The sequence below is a fragment of the Hemiscyllium ocellatum genome, chromosome 1 (genome assembly GCF_020745735.1).
Source record: "Hemiscyllium ocellatum isolate sHemOce1 chromosome 1, sHemOce1.pat.X.cur, whole genome shotgun sequence".
NCBI classification, from domain to species: domain Eukaryota; kingdom Metazoa; phylum Chordata; class Chondrichthyes; order Orectolobiformes; family Hemiscylliidae; genus Hemiscyllium; species Hemiscyllium ocellatum.
The window spans coordinates 104,043,196-104,067,268 of NC_083401.1; the positions used below are offsets into that span (position 1 = coordinate 104,043,196).

The following is a 24,073-nucleotide window of genomic DNA, read 5'->3' on the forward strand; positions in this document are numbered from 1 at the left end:
CACTTGGGCATTAATGTAACCACAGATGAGGGGTAGGCAGTCAGTAGAGATGACCCCTCCACAGCCCACTGTCTAGACCTGTTTCTAGCCAGCCTGACCAGGCCCAGGAGCAGATTCATTCAGCATGTCCTCCAATCTGCTTACACCCCTCTACACCTGATATCCAAAGGTGGCAGAGGGCAGAAGTGCAGCCACAGGGAAAGAAAAAGAGTAGGCCCTTTCTTAAATAGAGCTGAGGTGACTCACACCAGTTAAGCTTCAGTTGTAATCAGAACCTATTAAGGCCCTATTCAAGTGACTGAGTGATAACTGTGCCTCAGTCAGCTGAGGAAGTTCTCGTCTTTACCATTTCACTCAGCCACTGAATTTTAAACTTTTTTAAATTGAGAAAGAAAAGAAATATTTACCAGTTCTAATCCCACACTGCCTCCAAATTCCCCAAACTAGATACTGTGTTGTACTCTGAATGTGATCCCTCCTTCCTGACAAAGTGAAGCTTACTGGGATCATGATGATTCAGTGAGGTCATAGAGATGTACAGCATGGAAACAGACCCTTCGGTCCAACCCGTTCATGCTGACCAGATATCCCAACCCAATCTAGTCCCACCTGCCAGTACCTGGCCCATATCCCTCCAAACCCTTCCTATTCATATACACATGCAAATGCCTCTTAAATGTTGCAAATGTACCAGCCTCCACCACATCCTCTGGGAGCTCAGTCCATACATGTACCACCCTCCGTGTAAAAACATTGCCCCGTAGGTCTCTTTTATATCTTTCCCCCCTCACCCTAACCCTATGCTGATCTGTGGCCTAACTCTATGTGTCTGCCTTTGGCCCATTTCTTTAATACCGTGTTTAACCAAAACAACTACCCATCTCAGATTTCAAAGTAATAACTGATTTAGCATCCACCCATTAATGGAGGAGAGTTCCAAACCTCTACCACCCCTTGTGTGTAGAAGTGCTTCCTAACATCTCTCCTAAATGGCCTGGCCTTAATTCTCAGCCTCTGCCCCTAGATTGTGAATATTGTTCCATGCTGAGGTGCATAGACATCTTGAAGATGCAAGACTACAATTTGGCTGAGCCACCAAGGGAGGGTTGGCAGCAGCTCCAACTTATTTTAGAGATTGTTCCAGCTTCTTCCAAATTCTCCAGAGTCTATATTCCTGTCAGTACGTGACACTATTTGGATATGTGCTTTAAACAAATCGTGTCCCTGCTCCAGCGCTGACTTTTGTTAAGGACATACGACACTTGGTTAAATGTGATATCAGTGCGCCAAGCCCTGGCTACTGAAGTAAAAAAAGTAAGTGCTGGAGAAACTCAGCAGGGCTAACAGCGTCTGTGGGAAGAGGGTTTCCAATGCAGTCTGCCTTTGGAATTCTGAAGGCTCCCTGTATGAGAGTGGGGCGGGACATGGAAACTTGGGCAGGCTTCTCAGTAGCGGTCACGGCTTCAATGCCTCAGTGAGACTGGCCTGGTCAGTCACCAGCCTCCTCCTGCACACCCTGACTTTACAGCGCCTCAGTTTGCGGCGAACCCGCCAGAATTGGCCCCGAGCCTCCCATCCAGCACCCTCGGTGTTCCCGCCACAGCGTGTTCTGCAGCATCCTACCGTACAGAACCGAATTGCATTTGTGACAATGTATATATGCACATTATTTAATGGGCAAAGTGTATTTTTGAAATTAAAACAATCCTCCTGCTGCATCAGGCCATGGGGGAAAGCCCTTCCTCCTCCCAGCTGACCAAGTCCTCACTGGGGCGCTCACTCTGGTACCTGGCCCTGGCTATTTGGAGGCAGCTGAAAGTGGAGAACAGTCAAAATATCACCAAAATGCCGCATTGATCCGAGCTCTCTCCCCTCACACACACACGCACACTCTCTCTTTGCTAGTTGTCATTGACTCTCTGTCTGAGCAACATTAGGAAAGGGCTCCATTACAGTCAATGTGTCCGCCCCTTCTCCTCACGCAAGGTGCCCGGCAGATTCTTTCCAAAATAAAACTGCGCTTGAAATTGCAGCTTCTATTAAAAGTTGCCACACACACATTTAAAAAAAATACCACCGCTCTGACTCTGTTTTTGTCGCTGTCCTGATAAAACATTTTCATTTCAGGCACAGGAGTGTAATCTTTATAAACAGAAACAGCATCGACCAGTCAACCTTTATATAAAAAAAAATGCAGCTCCACTTACTTCGATCCAGTGTTGAGCTTCGGTGAAAGCTGGCCCGGGTCCGGAGTCTTGCTGTTGGCTCTCTCCCCACTCGGTATCTCTGGAGCCGGGGCTGGCCATGTCCGCAGTGTTCAGGGACTCGGTCAGATCCTCCTGACACACGCTGCTCTCTCACACCGACACTGACTGTGTGTGTGTGTGTGTGTGTGTTTTAAAGAGGGAGGGCTGATAGTCTCTGTTCTTGTCTTACTCACCACCTCCTCTTCCCCCCCCCCCCCCCGACACACTTGTGCAGATCAGATGTAGTGAGCCGTGCACTGAGGCAGAGCTAAAAATAAACAGGGCCGATGCAGCCAATACAAATCCAGGGCTACCGACAGCTAGAGTGGCCGTTCTGTCAGTGCATCCAGCCCGGCACATTGATCTCGCTCATGGATGTCAGGGAAGCCGCTGAGAGGATTGCTCCAGGAGATTGCAAAAGGACACAGCCATTCCTCAAGCAGTGAATTGGTGCCTTTTTCATTGCTTGCTTTGGTATGTGTGAGAGAGAGGTGCCCCCAAAACCGCGGCAAACAAGAAATGAGTTCTATCTACATTGCATTTACCAAGTTAAACTGTGAATCGTGTTCATTCTCAATAGGCTTATGTAGTTTGTTTCACGGGAGAGGCCACCCTTTTTCCTGTTGGGATAGAGACCACTGGGTCTTCTCCACATGTGTTAGCACAAGGAGTAACCCCTGGCTTTCTCCCACCTCAACTCTGAAGATGAGCTGGGTCTGCTGAAATCAAGCCCTCCCCTTTCTCTTTCCAGTCTCTCTCCTGTCATCTCTTAGCTTTGTGTCAGAAATCTCACTGCATCCATCATTAGCTCTTATTATTTGCGAGCTGCACTATGGAAAAAAAATAACCTCTGTAACACCCTCTGGCGATTTAATGCAACAAATAAAATACGTTTTAGTTGCACGGAATAGCCTTCCCTCTGCTGTAAATCCATTCCACGTATTGAGATTCTACGGATTATTTCGTTCAAATATTTACAAACACCTAACGTATCCATCGGTGATACATGTTGTGAAAACACAAACTGGGAATCAATGTCTATCCTGTGACAAATATGAAAAGCTAGGTTACACTTTCTGACACAATCCTCCGGCCGGAAAGTGGATAGTTGAAAGAAAGCGCTATCAATTCAGAACATGGCGAATCTCATTTCAGCTATCGAACAATTGTTAGTTAAGTGGAAATCATTCTTATTATCGTGATTTTAAAAAAAGCATGGTGTAAATGTTGCGCTAATCCGCCTAATGCTGAGGCTGTAGCCACTCCTGATGCCTGTTGTTTCTTCATGCAGTATGGAGAGGCAGTGCCTGTTTGTGCTTCCCCTTCACTATGGCAACAGAACAGACCAGTATCTGAGGGAAGATTGCCCCCTGCTTGTGAACTAGGAACTGATAGGAACTGCCACCTCCTAAACGGTCTTTGCCCCAGCCGTTTGGCCTCCAACTTTGGGTGAATTCCTCTCTCGCAATCATATTTTCAACAAGAGTGAAGAGAAAATTCGATCCTATAAAATAGCAGCAAAAATATTTGCGCAGATGTAACCGCGCTTGTAACGCGGAATTTAACATTTTCTTATATCTGCTCTGATCATGTTTTTGCGGCTGATTTTCTGTCTCATCTTTTCTACACTTATCCCTTTTTCACGGCTCCTCTCCGCTTCATTCTTTCCGTTTCCTTCTCAGTCTTCCTCTTTCTTGCATCTGGGAGCTGATAGATAATTGGGGTGTGGGTTCGGGAAGAGCCATCAACAGGGCTAGGCAAGTTACATTTGGGGCGAAGTGTAAAGAGCCTTCAGCCATGCCCTTCTCATACCCTCCGTCAATTTCTGCTTACCCATCACCAGCTTATCCCATTGTATTTCCAACCCCTCACCTTCTACCCTTCCACCTTCCCAATTTCCGAGTCGCTCAATCCACTGTCATCCATTCAATCCTGCATCTCCTCCCACTATCGCGCTATTGCACTTAACAACCTTCACTCCACATCTCAATTCCCCACTCTGACTTTCTCCAGCAAGGATGGATGCTGGGAGACCATCACCACCACCATCACCACATTTCACCAGTTTCCTCTCCTCTTGTCCTCCATCTCTTCCTGTTTGTTCCTTCAAAAAAATTGGCAGAAGACAAATAGGAATGGGGTGGGGGTCACCTGTCCATATTTCACTCCACTTGTGATTCCTCTTCGTACGCCCTGTTTCAAGAATGTTGGCAATTTTAATGTCTCTCACTGCAACAAGGTTTTCGAGCTATCAGGGGATATTATTACTTGGCTTTTTTATATAACTGGCAAATTTTTAAAAATTGAAGTTAAATTAAACAAATTCATCTCACCTCTTTCCCTCACTCAACTCCCCTCCACCACCCCCCACCCCACTGCCCCCAATTTCTCATTCCCTATATCCCCGCTGAAATACAAAATCACACCATATGTCTGGTTTTACTGCAACCATTTTTCTTATCATGTCACACATATAGCCACCTAAATAACTCTTTTCTTAAGTGTATGCTTGTCTCAGTAAAGCTATAAAATTTGATCTCCACAAAATAATTGGAAGAAAAATGTCAGAGTAGAACACACTCTGAAGGAAAGACAAAATCCATTCAGTCAAGACTTTTGTAATGAGGAAATTACTCTACATATGCTCAGACTTAACACTTTTAATTCCACTCACAGTCACTGGCCTGGACGGATCCTCAAGATAATATTTTTTAATATCACCTTTTTTTCCAAAACAACCTGTTCAGAAATAGTATTGCACACCTCTGGAGCAATTAGGGCTTAAACTCCAGCCTCCCAGTCTATGGGTGTGGACATTGCTACTGCACTACAACAGGGCCTCAGATTCTCATGCTAGTGCTTTGGAACGGATCATGTTCACATGCTTCATTCACAACCTTCTCTCCATCAGAAGTAAGGCTGTTCATTGATGATTGCACACTATTCAGTGCAATTCATGACATCTTTGATACCGGAGCAGTCCATGTTCAAATAAAGCAAGGCCTCCACCATGCTCAGACTTGGCTTGATAATGGCAAGTAATATTTGTGCTACACAAGTCCTAGGCAATGACCATCTCCAACAAGAGAGAATCTAATCGTCTAACATAAAGCAACAGCCTAAAGGAGGGCCCAGGACAGGCAGTTAGCATCACCAAGAGGAGAGGGAGATAAAAGGACCCTGGGGCGAACAGTCAGAGACACAGCTAGGTTTGTGAAACTGATTAGGTTAGTAATAGTTGAAAGTATTGTGAGGGGATTGACATCATTCTATGCATCCAACAGTGAGTCCAGACAGTCATGTTGTTTGATTGGTGCCAGAATTTGGGTCATCTGCTCAGGGTTGGAAAGGACCTCACAGTTGGGAGTAGTATGATGCATTGCTATTGTGCCATATACATCCATTGGCTAGAACATAGGAAAGTACAGCACAGAACAGGCCCTTTGGCCCATGATGTTGTGCTGAGGTTTAATTCAATGTAAAATATAATAACTTAACCTACACACTCCTCAACTCACTGCTCTCCATGTGCATGTCCAGCAGTCGCTCAACTGTCCCTAATGACTCTGCTTCCATCACCACAGCTGGCAATGCATTCCATACATTCACAACTCTCTGCATAAGGAACCCAAATCTGACGTCTCCTCTATACCTTTCTCCTAATATCTTAAAACTATGACTCCTCGTACCAGTCAATCCTGCCCTGGGGAAAAGCCTCTGACTATTGACTCTATCTATTCCACTCATTATCTTGTATACCTTGATCAGGTCTCCGAGCTTATTCAACCTTTCTTCCGTCCAGGCAGCATCCTGGCAAACCCTCTCCAAAGACTTTGTATCTTTCCTATAGTAGGGCAACCAGAACTGGACACAATATTCCAAGTGTGGTCTCACCAGGGACTTGCAGTGCTGCAGCAAAACCTTGCGACTCTTAAACTCAATCCCCCTGTTAATGAAAGCCTAAACACCATATGCTTTCTTAACAACCCTATCCACTTGGGTGGCAACTTTGAGGGATCTATGTACTTGCACACCCAGATCCCTCTGTTCCTCCACACTGCCAGGAATCCTGTCTTTAATCCTATATTCAGCATTTGAGTTCGACTTTCCAAAATGCATCACTTCGCATTTATCCAGGTTGAACTCCATACCAGTTTAACCATTTTAGGGAAAGAGGTTCTGCATAGAGAGGATGAGAAGCTGACTGTCAAAAATTATAATCTTTGGATTATTACCTGAGCTGCATGCAGATTGGCATGGGTTACATAAAATTAGAGAGATTAATGTGGCTCACAAATTGGGAGACAAGGTTCTGTTCTGTGGATCAGTGCCACCAGTACTCAGGAACATGAAAGTTCAATTGTTGGGATTGTCTACACCTGAACCGTGCTGGGCATCATGTTTTGTGAACTGCATTACTGGAGAATTAAAGAGGGTTTTGAACTAAATTGAGGAGGAAAGGGAGCAAAGGTAGAAAGAAGAGGTAAATTCAAGAGTGAAGACTAAGTAAGAGAGGAAAATAATAACAGAAATGAGAGTGAGAGAAAGGCAGGATGGGGCAGAGAGGAACAAAGTCTGGTCATACAAAAACAGTCAAAACTATATATTACTAAGATAGGAAAAAGAAATAAAAGTTAAAAACTATTGGAACGCATGTAACACAAATTGATACACGTTAAACTAAATACAAACTAATAATCATTAGAGAGACACGGTTGCAGGATATTGGGGGATGTATGACATTCAACGAAAAAAAGCTCAATAAAGGAGGAGGGATAGCACTCGTATTGGTGCAGAAATTAGAGCTAACCTTGGTTCAGGAGATCATGACATAGAATCAATTTGTGTACAGATGAGGAATAGTATTGAAATAAATTATTAGGGAGTGGTCTACAGGACCCCTAATAATAACTATAATGTGGGATAAAATATACAAGAAGAAACATTGAGTGCTATTGTGATGAAGAGGTGGCAAGAATAATGGGTAACTTTAATGTACATAAAACTGTAAACATCAGATTAGCAATAATAGTCTTGATGTGGAGTTTAAAACCTTAGAACGGCACATTATGCAACCAACATGGCAGGTTATATTACATTTGGTATTGTGTATGTGACAGGATTAATTAATGGCCTCAGAGTTGAGGTATTGCTAAATTAGCAACACCTACAATATGATTGAAGTTTACGTCTGATTTGGAAGTAAGAAGATTGTGTCTAAGCATAGTAGTTTAAACCTAAATAAGGGTAAATATATGGACATCAAAACTGAGATATCTGAAGTGAACTAGCATTCTGTGCTAGGGAACATATCAACAGGCACAGTGGCAGACATTTAAGGAGGTATTTCAAAATGAGCAGATTAAATATAGTCATACAATAAGGGAAGGTGTTGAAGGAAGGACTTACCACCCATGGCTAACTAAAGAAGCTGGGAAAAGCAACAAGTTTAATGAAAAAGCATATAATTGTGTGAAGTTGAATGGCAGGTAAGATGATTGAATGGCAGAGAATGACTAAAAGTTAAATCAGGACAAAGAAGTTGAAGTGCAAGAGAAAGCTAGCTAGTAATGTAAAAGCAGATAGCAAAAGTTTCTGCAGATATGTAAAAGGAAAATAATAAGTAAAGTGAGTCTTGGTTCTTTAGACAGTGAGAATGGATACTTAGTAATAGATAATAAGGAAATGGTAGATGAAAATATTTTGCTTTTATCTTCATTACAGAGATACGGTGATAGGAATAAATAGGAGGGGGAGACTGGGAGGAACTTAGTAAGATTGCAATCAGAAGGAAAGATTACTAAACAATTTGTTGGAGATGAAGACTGACAAGTCTTTTGTCTGGATGGATTTCATCCTAGGCTCTTAAAAGAGATAAATGAGATAATAGATGCATTGGTGTAAATTTCCCCAAATTCTCTAGGTTCAGGAAATATAACCCTTCTTTTCAAGAAAGGAGAGTAATATAAAACAAGAAACTTTAAGTCCACTTACTTAGATGCTTGTCATGGGGAAGGTGTTAGAATTAATCATTAAAGAAATTATAGCTCTGCACTTAGAAATACTCACAGTACCTGGGAAGTGTCAGTCATCAGAGGAAAATCATGTTTAAACAATTTATTGGAGATCATTTGAAGGGTATAAAGAGCCATGGGAAAGGACAGCCACTAGATATAATGTACTTGAATTTCCAGAAGGCCTTTAATAAGGTACCATTTCAAAGGTTGTTTCAGAAAATAAAAGTTATACAGGAATCAGTTTAACATGACGAGAAGACAAGCTAGCTAGCAGAAAACTGAGAGCATGCAGAAATATATCCTTGACTAATTAGCTGGACATGATGAGTGGAGTCCTACAGGGCTTTGTGCTGTGGCCTCAACATTTTATATTTATGTCAGTGACAAAGATGAAGGGAGAAAAAACATGGTAGCTCAATATTCAGGTGACACCAAGATAGATAGGACACAATGTTGTGAAAAAAAGACATAAGCAGGTTGTGGACAGATATAGTTAGGTTAGCTTGGGTAACATCTCCCTCTTTGGTCAAGACAAATGGAAAATATTCATTTAACACCTCAGCCACTTCCCCTGTCTCTGTGGATAAATCCTATGGTTGGTCTCTGATTGGCCTTACACCTTTTTTCTCCTTTTACTATTTATATGCCGATAGAAGACTTTGGGACATACCCTTGTGTTGGCTGCCAGATATTTCTCATTTTTTTCTTTGGTGCTGTTATTTACTTCCCTTTTGAACCTGGTGCATTCTTTTTGGTTCTCAATTATATTATCTACCCGACACCTGTCATCAACGCATTTTATCTTCTTTATCTTAATTTTTACCACCATTGTTACCCAGGGAGCTCTGGATTTGCCTGTCCTACCTTCTCCATTTGGGGGAATTCGGCACAACTGTTTCCAACCTATCTCCTATTTGAAGGTAGCATTGCTTTGCCTGAGGCCCACTGAAGATGTTACCTAGTAGGGTAACGAAACATCTGGAAATGGACCTTCCTGCTCAGCAAGCAAACCTACTACCAAAACCTCAACTTCAGCTACAAATCTTCTCAAAACTCGCTGAAGGTAGCCCATTACTCCGTTACAGTTTTTCCCACCAACCTCTTGTTCTTGTCTATCCTGTCTAGCTCTTTCCTTACCCCATTGAAATTGGTCCTCTGTCAATTGATTTCTTTAACTCTGGATTGACTAGTGTAATTCTCCGCTATTATCTCAATCTTACAATACAAAAATGACTGTCTCCTAAATGTTCTTTCACTAATACTTGATTCACTGATACTTGATTCACTTGGCTCACCTTATTTCCAAGAAACAGAGTCAGCACAGCATCTTTCTTGTTGGACTGGATGCATGCTGCTATAGGGAACACTCACGCACACAATTTGGGAGCAGTTGCCCTTTAATGCCCCTTACACTACCAGTATTAAGTCTACATTTGGATAACAGAATTCAATTCATCAACAGAGGCACTTACCTACATACCAGAACTACTGGAAAGCTATCCCATCTTGCTAAGCTGGACCTAAGACAAAGACAAAAGACTGATAAGTCCATGTCAGTTCCTTTTTTATTGTTTAAGAGCAATTGCTGTTGTGATGGAAATGGTGATGGAAAGGTTTTTTTTTGATTATTCAAACTCTCCCTCCAGGCATTTGCCTCACATCCATACACTCAGTGACTTTCTCAATATTCCAGCCATGAGGAAGCTAAGAAAAGGCAACAGACCTCATAATGAGTAAGCAAGCTGTAGCACTTTAAATATGCTTAGAGATTTGGAAACACTGCATCTGAATGATGCCCCACATTCCCTGGAAATGATGACCACAGATTCAGGGAAGAGTTTGTGTGACAATCTTTGTGATGGTGTGACTTTGGCTTTTTAAGGAATGTGTTTTTCTCTAGAGGTGGCTTGAAATAACTGAAGCACATAACAGTGAAAAAAACAGCAGCAGTCAACAGCAGCACTGCTGTTTGTGAGCATGGTACAGATTTAACTTAAGAAAGGAGATGTTTTATAACCATTTGTGCTGAATTAACTTAAAAGGGGACCACCATTGTTCTGGCACCATAAATTTATCATCCTTGTAGTAAATTATTAAAGGAAGAGTTTTGTGCCTTGATCATTTTCTCCAGCAAGGTGAATTCAGGCTAAATGGAAATTGCTGCATTAGATAAGAGTTGTGAGTTCCTTTCTATATTATTAATTTATGCTAGATACTAGATAGCTATTGTAGAAACCATGTTGCTGATGGGTGACTCAGAGACAGCAGTAACCCTGAAGTTTAGGGAGAAATGGCTGGCCTTTCTCTCATTGGAGATACTCATTATCTGGCCTTTAAGTACTCTGTCCGCTCAAACTTGAACATGGTTTAATTTTCTTAGATGTGGTTGGTGGGATGCTTCATTATTGAAAAAGTTGTAAATGATATGCAAATGACAACATTTATTGATTATTGTTACCTCCTAAGTTTCTCCTTTGGCACCAAAAGTCACACTGAGTTTTGACTAAGTTACTTTAGTTTTGATGAATGTATCTACCCATTGCCTTTTGTCCAAAAAATGGTAAATTCAGTATTTTACTTCTGAGACGAGGTTACTACTAAAGTAATTAAAGTCTGATTACTTATGCCCGAAATGTCGATTCTTCTTGGATGCTGCTTGATCTGCTGTGCTTTTCCAATGCCACACTTTTCGACCCTGATCTCCAGCATCTGCAGTCCTCACTTTCTCTGATTTCTGCTTGACCTCCCAGGAATAAGTTCTACTTAACTTGGAAGTCAAAACACAAGTTTATGGCATGTTTTCACAAAGCAGCTGTTTTATGTAGGAGCAGTGCAACTAACACAGGCGGAAGTTATTTCAACAAGCAGTTCCAGACCTTTCAAGAGGTTCTACATCTGGGAACATTCCAGTTCTATCACTAAATAATGTGACTTCTACTTATATAGCACCACTGTTGAAATTCCTGCTTTTAATAGGCCTTACTATTGTTTAATCAGTGTCAAGTACTGTTGGTCCACTGTCAGTGGCATACAACATTGATTTGCAAAGGTAGTGTGGAGATACTGAAGGGCAGCAGCTGACAACTTTAAGGCTGCTGGTTGCTTGATGATTGGATAGCCAACTGCATTGCTAGTGACATGCTGGGGGTTGAAGACAACATCAGGTAGTTGGGCTAGGGGTGGAAAAGAGTGAAACAAATTGGAATCCAGAGATAAACATTGCATTGGTGGTCCTCAAATATGGAGATGTAATAGCTTATGGCAGTCAGCCCAGAACTGAGAACAAATAAAACTTTGTTCAGTCATGATAGAGTTGACACTATCCAATTTGATTTCATGTAAGACTCATCAGTGTTGCTTGAATTCTAGTAAAGATCCCAAACATGAAAAGAGAGTACGTTTACATAATGCACTAATTAAGTCCTAATTGGCTAATCATTTTCAGTAATACTTGACTTCAATTTTCAATCTTATTCAATACATTTTTAAAAATGGGAATATGCTTAACATATCCCATCTCATTTTAGCATCAAAACATTTGAACACATCACACTTTTTCACATTTTTGTCTTTAAGAGATCAGTCAGTCTGATTTTGGAAGTTTCAAACACATTCTAACTGTGACATTCCATGGATTTCACTCTCCAGACAGCCACTTAATCTACATCTCCAGCCATTTTTGGTTTTATCTCCTGAAAAACACATTTTGAAACTAAAAGTGCTATGGATATTTTTAACTTGTAATTCCAAAATGTGTTTTTGAGAGGGCTGATACAACCAAAAATGGCTGCAATTATACATTAAGTGGCTGTCACACCTAAGATGCATTTAAAACTGTAAGCAACTAAACTTGCAAGGATAATATCAAGATCGTAGATAGCGATCTGTGCAACATTAATGAGGGACTGATGACCCCATGCTCAAAAATGATCTACATCCTACTGCAGATAAACTTTGAGCTTTTCTCTTTGAAGAATAAAAGACAATTTCAATTCTATTGAGATATGCTACTGGGATCGAGGTGCTCGTGAATGCCAATGAGTTAAAGTTTGTGCTAGCTCGAATTCAAGAATTAGGGTGCTATAAAGGTCAGAGTTAAAGAACTATCCTAGAGTCACTCCTGTATTGCAGGTAAAGGTATTCCTTCACTCTGATGGTCAACTAGCAAGCAAACCGGACAACAGGAAGCAGGATAATAAACAAACTCTCATTCAGAATGCTGGGATTCAATCATGGTCAAATCAAAACAATAGGATCTCAACCAAGCTTCAAAGATAAGGAGTTTGAAATTGATTGCAAATTTACCAGCATCAAAATACTAGTAAGCTTCATTGCAATGACTGCAACATTCAACTATCAGCCCTTTGTGAACAATTCAGGACAAATTTGCATTTCAGTGTTTTTTAAATATTATCCTTTTGGATTCATTTCCTATTTCTAATATGTGTGTATGTGTGTTGCCTTACTGAATCTGCTTATATTTAATATCTAATAAACCCAGTCTTTCTTAATCCAAAAATCTCTGGTTAAATTGGTGTATTTTATAAACTCCAGTATCTGTAAACAATATAGTAGCCACTAGGGAAGGGATCTGTTTTAAATGAACTTTGTTGAGACTATCTGAAGGAGTGAGTGCATAAAGAAGGGGAGCCTGCTCATTCCTGCCACTCAGCAGATGAACAATTTGGTGTATTCTGCCTGGTACCATAATAATGCCCGAATATATTATTGGATCCTGTTCTCTCGACGAAAGTTTAAGTGTCTGCTTCAAAAGCACTATGCCATTGAGATATTCATTTTATCAGAGAAGGAGACTCTTTCAGTATCTAGAATTTGTTAATATGTTCAAGCTTCTTTAACATAAACATCTTTATCAGTTCTCAAAGTTTATTGTTTCAGAGTAAGCATTAGAGTCTTGAAATTACATATGTTCAGAATGGAATTGTAAATAAAAATCCTCAAGCTGTCGAGCTGGAATCAACTCACACCCAGTTGATCACTGATTGTTCTCACTTTATCTTCTGACAGGTGTAACCCAGTCTTGGTGACTTGGTAGCTCAAGTAGATCACGTGGGATGTCTGGAACACATTTTCCCTCTATGGCATTCGCCCAACCGAGAGAAAAATCTCAGGACTATGTACACCTTATTGATCTTTCCTGTTCTTACCATGTCATTTGGATAAATGGTGACTGAAGTAAACCTTGTAAAATGTTCTCCATCACCTGCTGAAAAATTGCACAGGCTGATGATACCCCAAATGGCAGTCTCATATATTGATACAAATTGTTTTGGGTATATGACGATACTGCTCCTTTAATAAGGTTATGCTGTCCTTGGCTTTCTGAAAAAATTTGGTTTGAAAGTTGTTAGGGCCAACTAGATTATAACTAACAGATATTGCCTCAGGCAAAAGACTTTCAAGTTTTAAAAAAACACTTGTACAATGAAAGGAGAGAGGCTATTTCTCCCAGCCCAACTTTTCTCTGGTTTGGTTTGGTTTGAGCAATCTGGCTGTTCGCTGAAAGCAGACAGTCCATTTTGAGGCTGCTGGTCCTAGAAACAGCTCCATGGAAGAAGGGTGTTCCATGCTGAATCTCTCTGCCATCTCTCTCTCTCCTGGAAGACCCTGTGTTTGATTTTACCTTTTGTGCCAATGGGGTGTTTTTTGGGATTGTTGCGATTATTTGGAACAGCATCATTAAGTTAGGATAGTATGCTGGGCTTTCAGATAGGTTAAGTTATTCTATATTCTGTTCTCTTATTTGTGTTTCATTCGGTAATCTTGTAAATAAATTCTGTTTTTGCGCCTGCTTGAAACAACTAGCGAAGTTAGGGTTTGGCCAACTCCTTGAAATGGTTTGAGGGGGTCGAGTCTGGTCCATATCAGATATTATGTTTAACCCAACTCAAAGACAGCTGTTGTGAGTGAGTTTCTTTTGAAGCATTCTTTTCTCTCATCCCCACTGAAATAATTCCATATAAGCTGGTATCTGGTCACCAAGTCACCCTTTGTTTACACATGGAGAGTCCTTTACACTGATCTGAAGATTTCACCTTTTCAGACGCAGCTCTCAGAGTGAACATAACCTCTGACACTGACCTTTATATCTGTCAGCTAGGGCTCCCTGATCAGATCAGATTAACAGCCCCAATCAGGAAACTCATATTCTTGAGGTCCACCTGGCTCATCCATTATAATCACTACAAACACTGAGACTGTTGTTTATCTTATTGTCAACATTGCTTGAACCCTCCTTGAATCCTTTTGATGTCACAAGGTTGACTGTCATAGAAACATAGGAATTAGGAAAAGGAGTAGGCCATTCAGTTGTCCAAGTCTGCTCCACTACTTAACAGGATCAGAGCTGATCTTATCCTAACCTATATTCCTGCCGGTTCCCCACAGCCCTTTATCCCACTTATCAGAAAAATATCTATTTCTTTCTTGAATCTTTTGATTGCTGCTGCTGATACTGAGTTATATTCTATTTCTATTGGAAATGTACTGTATTGGAGCAGATGGAATGAGAATAATTAAGCAAATGTTGCTTGGTCATAGTAAATTTTGCAGAAAGGGTGAGAATGAAGAAGGATAGCTTCCCACCATCACAGAGTATGTAATTTGTGAAATACAAAGAGAAAGACTAGAAATGCTCTGAAAGTCAGGTTCTGTCTGTGAAGAAGGAATGAGGTTACGTCAAAAACATTTTGTTGATAGCATTTAGTCAGAATGGGAACAGTTAGAGATTGGAGAGATTACATATGTAAGCATAAATGTTTGGGAATGTTGGAGTGGGGGAAAGAACAAAAGGGATATGATATAATGAAGGACAGGAGTGATTAAATGACAAAATTGTCTGCACAATTTTAATCCTCAAAAAGAGTTGATTTTATTATTGCCAAATCAATCAAGGGCAATTGCAGCCAATATGGTGAGTATGTTGAATTTACTCAGACCTTAAGACAGAATAATACAGTAATAATTAGTAATACAGTGAACAAGTAATATTACTTAGGTGGTAACAATAATAGTCAAGATTAGAGTAGTGTTGGAAAAGCACAGCAGGTCAGGTAACATCTGAGGAGCAGGAAAAATGACATTTCAGGCAAAACCCGAATTCCTGATGAAGGGCTTTTGCCCGAAACCTCGATTTTCCTGCTCCTCGGATGCTGCCTGACCTGCTGTGCTTTTCCAGCACTGCTCTAATCTTGACTCAAATTTCCAGCATCTGCAGTACCCACTTTCGCCTGGTAACAATAATAGGTAATAGAGTTAAACACATAAATATGACAAGGAATTGGTACCAATCCAGATCAGACATGACAGCCAGTACGTATGAACAGTTCTTGCTTTCTTCTTCATCACTTCTCAATGGCTCCATGTCTTCCTGATTTCTGAAACCATTAAAAGTGTTGAACTAGAGGTTTTTCTTAGGGCTGTTCTCCATTACTGAGGTCTCCGACAGTCCATGACTTAATAACTTTGTTTCAGGGTTGGACCTGAATGGATCACCGGCGTAGCCTTTTCTCCATGTAGTGGAATACTTTATTTCAAAATAGCAAATAAAACATTGAGTTCTTTATCTAAGTCCTGGGATGTAAACATCTCCGTAAATGCCATTCACCTGCCATTAACTTCTTGAGATTTTGTACATACCTTCTAGCCCTGACCAATCACTTTTACATTATCTTTTCCATAACGCATCACAAGCTGTTTCCCTGATTAGTTCCACCATCTCAGTAATATTTCATCTCCAGTTTCAAACTAACTCGGAAATGTTTAATTACCCGTAACCCACAGCAAGTAATGCACAAAGTTGTACATAAAGCATGTTAATGAGCTGTCGGTATTTGGCCATTCAGTTCAGCTATCCTTGTTTCTTTGATCCTTTGAACCTTGCTGATAGACTAGAGTAACTTCTATTCTATGCTATATACCAATTAACATTTACATTCGAGCAGGCATCCTAATTGAGCAAAGTCAAATGAGCTAGCACAGTTTTGTACTATTTGGCTACCTATTCAATATATAACCATGGCCCCTTATTCAGGCTAAGTACAATTACTGACTATATCATTACAAATATTTCCATTAAATTTGAAAAATACGTAGTTCAAACTGAAACGAGGATCTTTAAATTATACAAAGGTAACGAATAAGGTTTGAGGAGGAAATTGGCTGTGGTGGATTGGAAAACTATTAAATGGTGTGGTAGTAGAGGGTTTGGTTAAGAAAAAGAAGGAAGCATATGTCAGGTATGAACAGGATAGATCCTGTGAATCCTTAGAAGAGTATAAATGCAGCAGGAATATACTTAAGAGGGAAATCAGGAGGGCCAAAAGGGGACATGAAATAGCTTTGGCAAATAGAATTTAGGAGAATCCAAAGGGTTTTTACAAATACATTAAGTACAAAAGGGTAACTAGGGAGAGAATAAGGCCCCTCAAAGATCAGCAAGGCGGCCTTTGTGTGGACCCATAGGAGATTGGGGAGATACTAAATGAGTATTTTGCATCAATGTTTACTGTGGAAGGACATGGAAGATAAAGAATGTCGGGAATCTTGAAAAATGTCCATATTACAGAGGAGGAAATGCTGGATGTCTTGAAACACATAAAAGTGCATAACTGTACAGGACTTGATCAGGTGCACCTAGAACTCTGTGGGAAGCTAGAGAAGTGATTGCTGGGCTTCTTACTGAGATATTTCTATCATCGACAGTCACAGGTGAGGTGTCAGAAGACTGGAGGTTGGCTAATGTGGTGCCACTGTTTAAGAAAGGTGGTAAGGACAAGCCAGGGAACTATAAACCAGTGAGTCTGACATCGGTGGTGGGCAAGTTGTTGGAGGGAATCCTGAGGAACAGGATTTACATGTATTTGGAAACACAAGGACTGATTAGGGATAGTCAACATGGCTTTGTGTGTAGGAAATCATGTTTCACAGACGTGATTGAGTTTTTTGAAGAAGGAACAAAGAGGATTGATGAGGACAGAGGGGTAGATGTGATCTATATGGACTTCAGTAAGGCATTCAACAAGGTACCTCATGGAAGACTGGTTAGCAAGGTTGGATCTCATGGAATACAGGGAGAACTAACCAGTTGGCTACAGAGCTGGCTGAAAGGAAGAAGACAGAGGGTGGTGGTGGAGGGTTGTTTTTCAGACTGGAGGTCTGCGACCAGTGGAGTGCCACAAGGATCAGTGCTGGATCCATTACTTTTCATCATTGATATAAATGATTTGGATGTGAGCATAAGAGGTATAGTTAGTAAATTTGCAGATGACACCAAAATTGGAGGTGTAGTGGACAGTGAAGAAGATTACCTCAGTTTACAACAGGATCTTGATCAGATGGGCCAATCGGCTGAGAAGTGGCAGATGGAGTTTAGTTTAGATAAATATGAGGTGCTGCATTTTGGGAAAGCAAATCTTAGCAGGACTTACATACTTAATGGTAATGTCCTGGGTAATGTTGCTAAACAAAGAGACCTTGGAGTTTAGGTTCATAGCCCCTTGAAAGCAGAATCATAGGTAGATAGGATAGTGAAGAAGGTAATTGGTATGCTTTCCTTTATTGGTCAGAATATTAAGTACAAGAGTTGGGAGGTCCTGTTGAACTGTACAGGACATTGGTTAGGCCACTGTTGGAATATTGAATGCAATTCTGGTCTCTTCTTTATTGGAAAGATGTTATGAAAATTGAAAGGGTTCAGAAAAGATTTACAAGGATGTTGCCAGGGTTGGAGGATTTGAGCTATAAGGAGAGGTTGAATAGGCTTGGGCTGTTTTCCCTGCAGCGTCAGAGGCTGAGGGGTGACCTTATGGAGGTTTATAAAATCATGAGGGGCATGGATAGGGTAAATAGTCAAAGAGTCCAGAGCTAGAGGGCATAGGTTTAGGGTGATGGGGGAAAGATATAAAAGAGACCTAAGGGGCAACTTTTTCATGCAGAGGGTGGTATGTGCATGGAATGTGGTGCCAGTGGAAGTAGTGGAGGCTAGTACAATTGCAACATTTTAAAGACATCTGGATGGGTGTAAGAATTGGAAGGGTTTGGAGGTATATGGGCTGGGTGCTGGCAGGTGGGACTAGATTGGGTTGGGATATCTGGTCGGCATGGACAAGTTAGACTGAAGGGTCTGTTTTCATGCTGTACATTTCTCTGACTCGATGAGATAGGTAATGGCTAGTATTTAAATAATTAGTGTTTAATTTCCAAGTACGTAGCGTAATTTAAGGCAAAAATACCTAATGCAAAAAGTGCAGCAAACAATTCAGAAGACAACTATATTCTTGCTTTTATTTCAAGAAGATTTGTTTGCACACAAATTATATTATGAGACTTCATCTGGAATATTGTATGCAGTTCTGGTCACCTTGATAAGGAAGAGATTGCAATGGAGATACACCAGAAGAAACAGTTCCATATTTCTTTTATTGCAAAAATATACTTAATTCATTTAAAATCTTTATTTTAATTCACAGATACTAAAGCTGTTCTGCACAGTCTTTGCATATCCAGAAAAACAAACATTGGAACTTGACATTCCCTGTAATTGCAAAATCCAAAAACATTTCTTACTCATGTAGGAGAGTATTTACTTATATTGAGACAACAAGAGGATCCAGTAACTGAAGAGATGCTTGGTAAGCTTCATTAGAAAGACCCTAGATGGTGGTCTTTTCCTATTGCGCCTTGGTGGTAGCTGCCCCAAGCTTTACTCTGTCCCTCAGCACATAGTCCTGGACCATGGAATATGTCAGTCCTCAACACTCAGTCAAGAGACCAACAAGTCTTGTGTGGACCAAAAAGCGCCTTTCACAGAGATGACAGTTCTTCAGTCACAGTCAATCATTGTCTCGGTGTGCATCCCGAGGTATAGCCCACAGAGAACAGAGTTCTGTATGACGGAGTTGCTCAAGATAAACCTCAACAAAACCACCACTTCTCTCTCCCTTTCCATAGGAACATTCCAGAAGGAGACATTGACATCCTCTTCACCAGCACAGCTGTTTTGGAAGCATGTTTAGTAAGTTTGTGGATGACATCAAAACTGGTGATATAGTGGACAGTAAAGAAAGTTATCTAAGATTACAATGGGATGTTGATCAATTGGAGCATTAGACTCAGGAGTCACAGATGGAATTTAATTTGGCTAAATGTGAGGTCTTATATTTTGGCAAGACACAACAAGGGCAGGGCTTATACAATTAATGGCTGGACCCTGGGGAGTATTGTCAAACAGAGAGATCTCAGGGTGCAGGTACATAATTCCTTGAAAGTTTTATCACAGGTAGAGAGGATGGTTAAGAAGGTGTTTAGAGGGCTTGCCTTCAAAGTTCTGACCATTGAGTATAGGAGTTGGGACATCATGATGCATTGGTGAGGCTACTTTTGGAGTGCTATGTAGAGTTCGGGTCGACCTGCTTTAGGAAGGATATTATTAAATTGGAGAAGGTGCAGAAAAGATTTAGAATGATGTTACTACGACTGGAAGGTTAGAGTTGTAAGGAGAGGTTGGATGGGCTGAGACTTTTTTACTGGAGTGTACGAAGTTAAGGGGTGACCTTATAGCGGTTTATAAAATAATAAGTAGCATAGATAACATGAATGGCAAAGGTCTTTTTCTTAGGGTAGGCAAGTTCAAAATTAGACTGTACATTGTTAAGGTGAGAGGAGAAAGATTTAAAGAGGACCTGAGGGGCAACTTTTTATACAGATGGTGGTTTGTGTGTGGAATGAACTGCCAGAGGAAGTCGTAGATGCAGGTACAGTTACAACATTCATAAGACATTTGGACATGTACATGAATAGGAAAGGTGTAGAGGGATAATGGCCAAATGCAGGAAAGTGGGACTAGTTTAGTTTGGGAAACTTGGTTGGCACGGATAATTTGGACTGAAGGGTCTGTATGACCCTATGACTCTATGGCAACATGTGGCAGCGCAGAGTCTGGGCATGTGGGAACAATCTCACAGGTAGTGCCCTTCTCACCACCAGCCAAGATACATCTTGGTGCTTGTTGGGAAGTTCTGGTGTGAGGCGATCTGCCAAATGATTTTGACAGTCTGCTCAGGGAACTATATGACAGGATCCACCCTTTCCTTTTCTCATTGGATCTCAAAAATGTTATGGGCTGACCACGTATTGATGAGCTTGTGGTCATAAGTGTTTCCCATTACAAATTCTTCCACAAAGAACAATCCAAATACTCAGAACATTGCACTGTGCCAAGGCCTGCCCCATCCTTTCAACATTACTTTTTTTAATTTCAAAAAATATACTTTATTCAGAAAATTATTTGGATCTCTATACAATTGGTCATGCCATTCTTATGCACACATTACATTGATTTACATACAGGTATCGAAGTTTATTTTTCCTTTATACATGTCCATACATTGACAATCCAGCTATTCTGCTGAGGCATCAACGGAGCTCGAATGACTGGGTGGACCCCCTGTTCTTCTTAGGCAGGCAGATGTTGCACGGTGGTCTTTCCCATCCTTCCTGATGGACTCGGCAAATGGCTCTATGCAACACACAAACAAGGCAGGAGAGAGAGGGCAGCTCTGCCTGACTCCAGATCTGACTGGGAAGCTATCTGATCCCCATCTATTGATTGAGACTGCACTGACAATGTTGGTGTACAGCAGTCTGATCCAATTACCGATTCCCTCCCCAAAACCCATTTTGGAGAGAACCTCCTTCATATACGTATGCGATATCCTGTCAAAGGCTTTCTCCTGGTCCAGGCTGATGAGGCAGGTGTCCACCCTCCTGTACTGCACATGGGCGATTGTATCTCTAGGAGTGTGAGCCTCTCAGTGATCTTCCTGCCCGGTACAGCACTAGTTTGGTCAGGGTGGATCACCAATCCCAGAGCAGACCTGACCTGGTTGGCGATGACCTTTGCCAAGATTTTGTCACCTGTATTTAACAGTGAGATTGGTCTCCAATTTCTGATTTCCTCCCTCTCCCCCTTCCGCTTGTAGATGAGGGGGATGATGCCTTTCCTCATGGATTCACTCATGGTACCTGCCAGAAGCATACTGACATACACCTCCAGCAGGTCCTGGCCAATCAAGTCCCACAGAGCAGAATAGAGCTCGACCGGTAAGCCGTCACTTCCGTGAGTTTTATTATTTTCAAAGGACTTGAGGGCCTTGGTCAGCTCGTCCAGAGATAGCGGCCTGGTCCAGCCTCTCCCATGTTCTGTCGTCTAAGACCTCCGTGATAGAGGACAGGAATGACTGGGAGGCCGCGCTGTTGGTTGGCTTCGCGTCTTACAGACTGGCATAGAAGGATTTGCTGATCCTCATGATGTCAGCCTGAGATGACGTTATCGAGCCATCTTCTTCCTTCAGGCTGCTGAACCTGGAGCTCTTTTTGTACACCTTCTGGAAGATGAAATGTGAGCACATCTCGTTCTGCTCCACCGAGCGGACCCTAGACTGGAGGATTATCTTGGAGGCCTCTGAGGCAAAGAGCGAGGCTTGCTGGCCCTTCACCTCCTTGAGTTCTTCCGTGACATTGACACCCTCAACGTCTGCAGCAGGAGCAGGTTCTGCATGCTTTCGTGGAACTGGAACAGTTTTCCCCACCTCTCTCTCGCCTCCTGAACATCTTTGAGGATGAAGAACCTCTTGATGTTCCCTTTTACTCTTTCCCACCCGTCCGCTGGAGACTTAAACAGGGGCTTCATGGTTCTCCAACCTGCGTAATCCCTGTTGAGCTCCTCGATGTTTCCCGGGCTCAACAGCTTTATGTTCAGCTTCCACATTCCCTTACCAGCCCGCTGCTCGTCCTGTAGGTGACAGTTGCCCAGCAGGAGGCAGTGGTCAGAGAAGAACACCAGCTTGACCTCGGTAGTTCTGACCGAGAACATTATAGTCTGTAACAGCATACAATAAGAATGTTATCACTGAGAAAGCTTTACTGCTTTCCTCTCTCAGCCTCTGCATGAAACTACTTCTCATTGTGGGTGATTTTAATCTCCATCCCACCCCAAAACATTCTCTCTCCTCTGAGTTCACTTCTATCTTGCTCCCTCTAAATCGCTCCCTCCATGTAAACTCTTCAACCCATATACATAACCATCAGCCACCTGACCTTGCCCTCTCATGTGCCATTCCCTTGTATCAATTGCAGATGAGACCTTCTCTAATCACGGTTTTACCTCAGTCACCACCTACATCTCCCTTCCTCACTTCAAGACTACCTCCTTCTGCATCATGGCCGGAAAAAAAACTATTACCTAATTAATTTACAACTGTACTTTCAAAATGCCAACTACATAGCCTTGGCCCTCTGTTTGCCTCATCATTTCTACTACATTCTCACCTGCACCTTTAATGTCCTATTCCTTACTAAAACCTTCTACCTTCATCATACCTCCTCATGCAGTCCTTATCTCCACGCCTTGAAGCCTAAGAGACACAGAATTGAAAGGATATGGTAGACAACTAGTTTAGTCATTTACCACCAGATCTGACTGGACCAATTAAAATATGTTCACATCCCACTCAAGTCTATTAAAACTGCTCACTTCTGCAGGGTCATCTCAGAATGGGAAAAAAAAAGCTTATTTCCTCTGCTGCAAACCATCATCTTAAGGCCCTCTGTCCTTCCCCTCCACCCAGAGCCGCAGTAAATGTGAAGAACTCATGGACTTCTTTGTCATTAGCACTGAGAACATCCACTCAGCTGCCTCTGTCACATCCTTCCCTTCAGCTGGGTCATTGGCTAAACATTCCCTAATCTTTTGCATGCCCTTGCTCTGAACTTTCATCTTTCTTTAGGTTCTCTCCTATTTCTCATTTTGCCCTTTCTGAGTTCATCTTGTCCATAAGATCTGCTTCCTGTTCTGTCAATCTCATTCCCACTAAACTACAGGTCACCCAACTTAATCTCCAGATCCCTGTGTTATCTGATATTGTAAATGATTCCTTCCATCAGCTTCATCTCAAAAAACAAATCTTGATCCCACCATGAAGCTATTTTCTCATGTTCAGGCTCCCTTTTCCCTCCAAAATATCTTGAACATATCACCATCTCCCAAATCGCTGGCACACAGTACTGAAACAAACAGCTCCTATCAATTACAAATAACACCCTTTGGAACTGAGACAAAGATAAACTTTCCCTCCTAGTCCAAAAGGATTCTAACCTGTAACATGGTTAATTAAACCAGCCTCCTCCAAAATCTCTTCACAATATTGTCCAGCCACGTTTCCAATCATATCTATCTACAGTATTCATAGTGGCAGAATCACAGGTAATTTCCACTTTCCTCCTGTTTGCACATCGCTATCTGTCAAAAATCTCTCCTTCGCCTCCTCCCATCTCTTAGTGCCATCATCTGAATTTGTATTTGTTAGACACATTTATACTCATGGCACCCAGTTTTACCTCACTGTCACCTCTCGCAACACCTCCACTGTTGCTAAATTATCAGACTGTTTATCCAACATCTAATGCTGGATGTGCAGCAATAAGTATCAAGAAGACTCCAAGATATTGTTTATGGACCCTGCTCCAAACTCTCTAACTATCAACTTAGCTCAGCCTTACTTTCAAATCCAATCATGGTCTTGTGTTTCCTGATACCTTTTCTCTCTCCCAACCCCACTGCATTCTTCTGATTATGATTCTAATTCTGGTCTCTTCCATTTTCGCCATTCCATCACTGCGTTTTGCATTGCCTAGACTCCAAAGCTCTGGCCTTCTCTACACGTCTCTGCCTCTCTGCTTTGCTTATTTTGGACACTCTGTAAAGCTCACCTTGTTGACCAAGCATTTATC

At 41.6% G+C, this 24,073-nt stretch overlaps 1 protein-coding gene across 9 annotated transcripts in view; it reads right to left on the minus strand.

The window, feature by feature from the left end:
* The window catches only part of LOC132815543 (LIM and calponin homology domains-containing protein 1-like), a 345,401-nt gene extending 342,985 nt beyond the window's left edge, over window positions 1-2,416 (minus strand). For all 9 annotated transcript variants that reach the window (XM_060824553.1, XM_060824575.1, XM_060824556.1 and 6 more), the window contains exon 1: window positions 2,208-2,416. In XM_060824553.1, the coding sequence (XP_060680536.1) occupies window positions 2,208-2,306 (99 nt within the window). In that variant the 5' untranslated portion in view covers window positions 2,307-2,416. The remainder of the gene's footprint in view (window positions 1-2,207) is intronic.
* Between the last annotated feature and the right edge of the window lie 21,657 nt (window positions 2,417-24,073).